The sequence below is a fragment of the Montipora foliosa genome, chromosome 6 (genome assembly GCF_036669935.1).
Source record: "Montipora foliosa isolate CH-2021 chromosome 6, ASM3666993v2, whole genome shotgun sequence".
Lineage (NCBI taxonomy): Eukaryota > Metazoa > Cnidaria > Anthozoa > Scleractinia > Acroporidae > Montipora > Montipora foliosa.
In genome coordinates this window covers 3,208,242-3,215,741 of record NC_090874.1, presented here as the reverse complement: position 1 = coordinate 3,215,741, position 7,500 = coordinate 3,208,242, and the positions used below count along the sequence as shown (strand labels likewise).

Sequence of the window (7,500 nt, the reverse complement as noted above, 5' to 3'; positions counted from 1 at the left end):
TTAAGTGTTTTTTACCGAATTACGCGAGAAGCGTCCGAAACTTGATCAACCGGAAAATTTGTTGTTATATAGCAAAAGCTACTGAATATTACAGAAAACTTGAGCCTACTTGTTTGTCCGGACCACTATCTTTTCGTAAAGTGATTTCAAATTTCTCGGTCTTGTAAAGCAATGAAAGCACATTGGACCACTACAGTCATCTCATTGCACTCAGTGCTCCATTGATGCTCCAGATGCAGTTTCACGTCATTTGCATGTAACTACTACAACCTCTACTACCCAACTTTTTTTCTCCTTAAAATGTGTTTTCCATGTACCTATTACGAGTAAATAAAACCATTAAAAAGGGGGGTCACCCTGCTCGTTTCTTCGCAACACAACAACAAATGGACGGCAAAGGGGCAATTTCGGTTTGAAAATGATCATTTTCCGCGAAAGGACTGGGGCGAGTTCCAAAACAACAACTTCTTAACCAAGAAGAGTTATCATGATTGCGCTTAAAAGCTTTTGAATAGCAAAAGCGGCTTTTGTTGTCTCTCTTCAGATGGCCGGCGAGAAACGCCGCAATCTTCAAAGTCGCAATGATATGCGCAGTATGAGATGCGCGGTGAAAAAAAAGGGAGTCACCGTAAGCCTCTGCAGAGTGCATATGAAAACGCGAGAGATTTAAAGGAACTTCATCGAAAGTTTCACAATGTGTCACGGTCATGGCTAACTCCACTTCACACACACTCCTTCTACAAATTCAAAATGTGTACACATCAATATAGACCCACTTGTTGTTCGCTCTCGAGTTTTTGCCTCCTAGCCTGAACCAATCTTTGCCATACAGCGGACTCAACCCCTTCAGGCATGTGCTCTTCGTCATCTAGTTCGTCCATCGCCCGTTCCAAGCTTCTTTGGGCTTCTGAATGAGTGCGAGAAGAGGAAGGCCTGGGACCGAATGGGCTTCCGCTCTCTGGAAGGTCTCCATGTGATTCTGTAGCGGCCTTCAGCTGTTTTTGTCCCCTGCGAAAGTTAGCACATTTCGTTGGGCTCCGTTATCTCAATATACCTGTTAAACATCCTTACGTGAGCCACGGCTATCTCGAATAATACTTGTTTCCCTGTATATATATATTAGTCCTTATTGCCCCCAATGGGGCATGGGGCCGCACTTGTTTCCCTGGAGAGTTCGAAATATGCGCCCTAAATACAATTTGAAGAACACAGCTTTTGCCAAGAAAACAAGAAAAGATAAATATATACTGCGACTGTGCCACCTCCTTTTTGTCTCTCAGTTCTCATTTTCAGCCCAGGAAGCACTCCCTTCCAACGCGCACCTCCTTCCCCCCCCCCCCCACCCCTTTTTTTTCTTTGTCGCTCTTCTATCACGTATATTTAAGGAACCCATCACCAAAGCGAGGCTTCAACGACAACAAAAAGAACAGTACTTAATTTTACTCTCCATACAAGTGTTCAGGTGAGGGTTAGTTAGGGGCAATGAAGTAGACGCCTTTTATAAATAAGATAAAAACAAGGGCACTGGCCCCCTGAAATAACCGGGAAAGAGCCAGCTTCGCATTGCAAAAAAAGTCAGCTTCACAACTTTGAAACTACACTTTGTAAAACTATTACTGGACACTGAAACGAAAATGTTGACAAACAGAAGAGACATTCAGACGACTTGTATCAAAGAACTCTTACCTAGGCCTTCGTTTGAAAAGTTTATACAGCTGCTCCACAGTATGAACGTCCTGATCCGCAAATTCCCTTTTGAAAGCTTTATCCAGGGCTTTGTCCTCGGCCGACAAGATTTCGTACGAGTCTCGGAACTGATCAACTTCTCGCTTAGCTTCAGCCAACGCACCTGCAGTCTGCGTCTTTTTGTCTCTTGTTTCATTCATGCGCCGAGTTAACTCCAACTCTTGAGTATCCAGTTCCCCCTCTGTTAGTACTGATACCATCAAACGAAGGATCTTTAGATCCTCCTAAAGAGTATAACAACGAAATCACCAGGCTTATTAACACATAACATCTTTTTCAGTGCAATCGCGAATATGCTCCATTTCGACTATTTACATGAACTAAACCTTCATTTACACCAGGAGCCCACATTTACACGGCTAAAGAATTCAGCACAGTTCGGCTAAAAAGTAGTACGGGCAAAGGCGTTTACATTTAAACTTTCATCCGTGCTGTTTTGTTTCTCAAAGTAAATTGGCGTGGGACACTTTTAGTCACATTTTCTGAGCCCTTGTAGGTCTTGGTTAGTGACAGCAATTGCATTTATGCGCAGAAAGACTTCAGTATGGCGACTGTACTGTCCAAATACGCTGATCGTTTTTCCTTAGGTATCTTCGCATTGTCTAAGTTAAATGCTATTGTTTCTTTTTCCCAAGTCTGTCCTCTCTGTTTCAATAGTGGCCACCATTTTAGCTTGTTCTACTCATGTGTAATGTGATAATAGTTTGGTGAAAACGGAGGTACCGCTCGGATGACTGTTTACATTGTTCTGCAAATGCAGATTAGTGGTTCAGTGACCCCTTTTACCCGTGCTCGAACTACCTCCGTACTAGGTCCGAGCACGGGTAAAACTCTAGCACGGTTCGAGTTCAATTTTAACGTTTACATTATAAAATTCATCCGAGCCTTGGTGCTTTTCTTGGTACACAGATCTCTTTTTATCCGGGCCGTGCCAAGAGACGACTTAAATGTAAACAGGGCAAGTCGCCTTAAGCTCAGTGGTAGAGCATCCGAACTAGCAATCGGAAGGAAGGTCGTATGTTCGACTCCGTCAAAGGAGCACTCGGCTTTTTTCCGAGTATCCCCAAGTCATGATCAACAAATGAATCTCTTCAAAGAAATCAAGTTTTATTCCCATATTCTAAATGTTAAGAAAATTTGGAAAAGTTGACAAAGCCCCGCCGACAAACCTGATAAATGACCATTTCTGTTTTAACTTTCCGTTGAAACAGCTGATTAAGTTTCTCATCAAATGCTGCTGTTGCCTCGGAGATGCCGCTCTGCAATTTCTTAAGCTCTGTTTCCAGTGATTTGCGGTATTTTTCGCGATCTTCCTGCAGCTTCTGTTTCTTTTTCTCGAACTCCTTCGCAGCTTTCTGATCCTCCTCGCTCCATTCATCTTGCGGTTTGTTTATCATGAAATCTGGTGGCACTAGATCTTTCTTGAGCTCATCTTCCGGGTTGGCTTCCAATCTTCCCTGCATCATCATCATCAGAGCACGTTCGCGCGCATTGTCGCCTTTCTCGGCAAGTTTTCTCTCTAGATAAAGGATAAATCTTTTATCAGTTCTTCGAGAAGGCCGATTCATGTCCTCTTTTGACTTTAAAGGACACTTGCCTGGCACCAGGCTCCCTAGACGAGAATTAGGCGAGTTGCTACAGCGTGATGCTGTCCTCCACAGACTTCGCTCGCCATTTTACTCTTCGCCCCGTTGAGCTATTCTTGTAATAGGGCATTATTAAACTACGAAACGGCGAAACGAAACACCATGTATGACCCCACCATACATTGAATACTAACCGACAAAGGTTGGATTTTAGATTAAATAGGCCTAAAACGTTATCGCTCCTTATATCAGTCTTAATCTAAATCCTAATCTTAATCTCAATGAATTAGGAGCAATAACGTTTTAGTCCTAGAACGATATTTAATATAAAATCCAACCGTTGTTGGCTAGTATTCAATTTATGGTGGGGTCATACATGGTGTTTCGGTGTTTCGTTTCGCTGTTTCGGTGGTTAGTTATGTCCAACGATGTTAAAGCTTGTTGAATGACAGTGTCGCGACTTGTTGAATGGCTAAAAACACATTCAACTTTTGTCGAACGACAATTACGAATTCTTTCCATTTTTGGCGGCAAATTTGGAAATAGGGGATGACCAAACGTTGTTGTCATTGTGTGCTGCGAGCCTTGTTAGCCTTGGTTCCATTCAGAGAAAGATGATTTTTCACATGTTGTGGCCGCCATATTCTACCTTCCAAATAACGTGAACGCTAGACTGGAAACGATTGGTTAGAGCCATTCAACAAGCGGCAACTTGTTTAACGGAATAGAACTCATCTCTACTTCGTTCAACAATGTTCTATATGTCTATTTCAACATTCAACACTGCATGACATCCTGTTCAATGTTTGTTGAACAGGAGCTGCAACATTTGTTGATCAACAAATGTTGAACCGTGTGTCACCGGTTCAAGACTCTAAATGAAAGTAATGTCAAGCCGATATGGAATTCCCCTAACTTACAAACCTTCCTCTATCCTGGCTTGCTCCTCCAGTCTCGCTCGTTCCTCTTCACTTATGTACCTCTCAAACGGTACCTCATCATCTTTGACTTCAAACAACAGCTCGGGTTTCTCATCCACACTCATAGTTGGCTCAAACACCTTCTCAACAAGCTCCAGATCTCCAAGTATCTTCCTAATCCTTTCGTTCTTTTCTTTCACTCTTTTAATCTCTGCTTCCTTTTGCTTGTATATATCGTCGAATTCCTTGTTGAAAGCTACCTTAATTCTGTGAATGGCGTCCTGGCAAGAAAAAAATAGGCACGAATTGCGTACACGTGGGTAGTGCAGTAGGCTGGTATTGTGTAGTAAATATTTTTGTAAAATTAATTTTCTTTCACCGTTTATTGTGTTAACCAATTTGGTTGTCGTTTCTTTGCGTTCCGATTACAAACAGTTTAATGTTTTCACTTAAGTAAGCCCTATCGGATAGGGTCGGTACCTGGATGGGAGACCATTGGGAAATCTTCGTGACGAAGATATCTCGTCTTTTTTTTTACTTGATTTCTCTTTTTGCATTTGGTTGTTAAAGGCTTTTCTGTAATCTTCTTTTCACGTTTTCTTCTTTTCACGGTCTCAAAGGTCAGTACTTGATTTAATATTTGATCTGTGGTCTTCCCAATTAAAGGGCACTTGCGCCTTGTTATGTAAACTTGAGACGATAATAGGGTAAAGACTAGATAAAATATAAAGATCATACAGAACCCACAGTCATATAGATTTTCCTTACCTGTAGCAGGACAATCTGGTTGAGTTTTTGTTGAACCGTGTGAAGCTGGAACTGACTCTGAAAAAGCTCATTGCCACCATCATAAGCAGCGCCGCGACTCCCAATTGTTGAAGGGTTGTCTCCAGACTTGTGTCCGTCGTCATCGGCCAGGTTATCTTCGTCTTCAAACTCTTGACGCTCCTCTGGCAAAATGAAATCAAAAGCAGCATAAAATTGAAGAAGCGCAACACTTACAACAAAGATCACAAATGAAAGAAATGTGTATTTGAATTTGCGGAGTATAGACGAAAGATAGAAATGATCCTCGCATCCTTATCCGAAGATTTGAAATTCTAACCATATGCAGATGTAATTACAAAGGCAGCACTTTTCTCCTCAGTTATTTAAGACCGTGAGTGTTGGTCCGGCCGCAGTTGAACTCACGACCTCCCGCATGGCAGCCCGGTGCTCAACCAACTGAGCTACCGGTGCGCGGTCAGTCTTTGGTGTATTGATCACTCACCCGGTGAGCCGTCTACTTATCTGTCCGCAATCTTTCTGCCTCTCATCTTACCGACAATTGGCGTATTCCTGGCTGATGTTGGTCCGCTGACAACATCCCTGCAAGCTTCAGCCTCTGCTTTCTCGATCTTTCTCTGATTAGTTACGTACTCAATCTCCTCCACCTCTGTTTTTGTACGCTCCTTCATTGGGTAGTTGGACACAGACAGAGAAAGATGAAAAGCGTTTACTGATCGTCCTTTCACAACCATGGCATCCCAACACTCTTTTTTTACCATGTCTCGTATGTATTGATTGGCTAGATTGGTCAATTCTATTTCCTCGCGAACCTGTTGAGAAAAAGGATCTTTAAAACCGCAGTTATATAGGAACCGGGATGACAAGTTCCCTTCAACCACGGAAAGTGCAAGTGTCTGCGCGTCACCAGGAAGACACAGCCTTACAACAACAACAACAACAACAACAACAACAACAACAACAACAACAACAACGTCTATTACATAATATCGTTTATTTATTCCACTCTCTTGCAGATAACTGAATTAACAAGCGCCGGGTTAAAACTAATAATAGTGGTATATTAAAGCTACGTATTAATTATACCACTTAAACGGACGGATACCTTAATGACAAATATTTAAAAGTAAAAAGTTCTCTCATCTCTTAGTTCTCTTAAAATTATTGAATGGCCGAGAAGAAGAAGAAGAAGAAGAAGAAGAAGAAGAAGAAGAAGAACAAGAAGAACAAGAAGAACAAGAAGGTCTAAGATTATACGGATTAGTTCTTTGTACAGCAGTGGAAATCGAGCATGACAATGGGTAGTTACGGCTGTCCATCATCTCAGTCATAAATTTATGACAGAGAAGCTCGCGTCTGTTGGAAAGTGTAGTCTCGTTGGCTAACGACAGTGCTTGACTATATCAACTGTTAGGATATATGATTTTAAGTGCCCTTTTTTGCACGGACTCTTTCTAACAGGAATGTCTTGCCTCACCTGTATTGCATATTCTAAAATCGATCTAACACTACTTCTGAAGACTTTCAACATGTCTTGTTCTTGCACGCCAGCCCATCCATTCAATATACTCATCCGCTGATGAGTGGGCGACCACGAAACAGGCTTTTAGGTATGAACTTGTAGTTTTACTTGTTGTTTTGTTGTTTTTTTTCTTCAATGTACACTTCGCTCTACTTCTGTTTATTGAGCACTATTTTGCGAAAATCAAGTTTCACACTTTATATATATATATTTTACATTACTAGTTACAGTTTGTCCACCCAAATTTAGCAAAGCTAATCGAGTTATGTGGAGCAAAGATAAAATAGTTAATTATTATATTTACAGTGACAGAGATTACGAAAGGAAATACTTAATATTTAAGAACAATATCAACGTACAAGAGCGACTGAACGTTTCTATCATAAAGAGGTACTACAGTGGAATGCAGATTGAAATTCTAGTTAATTGATTAATGATAATCTTAAGATTCAATAATATTTGACAAAAAGGTTAACTATAGATGAAGGATATCACAAATATCAAGTTAAGGGCGCGCTCTTTTGGGACTATTCCGGAATAGAAATACTCCGAATAGACGGTAATCGTATTCTTTTGGGACCAATTCGGCAGATGCCTTCTTTGGGGAATTGGTATTCCGTGTATTCTGTTATTCGTAAACCGGAATAGCAATAACTGGAATAGTCCCAAAAGAATGCGCACTAGGATTCTTTCGAATAAAAGTACAGAGGAATAGCAGTGATAGCCACAGTAATACCTGCAGAGAAGGACTTGGACGTTTGGGTGAGTGGCGATCTCTCTTGGAACAAACACATGTTGGAAGGGTGCGCCAAGGCAAATAAATTGCTCGGCTTCCCACGACGAAGCGCAACAGAGATCTCAAGCCGCACTCTATACTTATCGGTGTTTCGCCCTGTTCTCGGATACACCAGTTAGGTGTGGTCCCCTCAATACATCGAGC

General features: G+C 41.5%; 1 protein-coding gene across 1 annotated transcript in view; it reads right to left on the bottom strand.

Moving 5' to 3' along the window:
- LOC138006328 (cilia- and flagella-associated protein 43-like) overlaps positions 1-7,500 on the bottom strand; it is a 30,322-nt gene that overhangs the window by 5,109 nt on the left and 17,713 nt on the right. Inside the window, exons 19-24 of the mRNA XM_068852587.1 lie at positions 5,574-5,850; positions 5,021-5,202; positions 4,257-4,533; positions 2,916-3,265; positions 1,687-1,970; positions 777-1,008 (exon numbers count right to left, since the gene is read on the bottom strand). Coding sequence (XP_068708688.1) covers positions 777-1,008; positions 1,687-1,970; positions 2,916-3,265; positions 4,257-4,533; positions 5,021-5,202; positions 5,574-5,850 — 1,602 coding nt within the window. The remainder of the gene's footprint in view (positions 1-776; positions 1,009-1,686; positions 1,971-2,915; positions 3,266-4,256; positions 4,534-5,020; positions 5,203-5,573; positions 5,851-7,500) is intronic.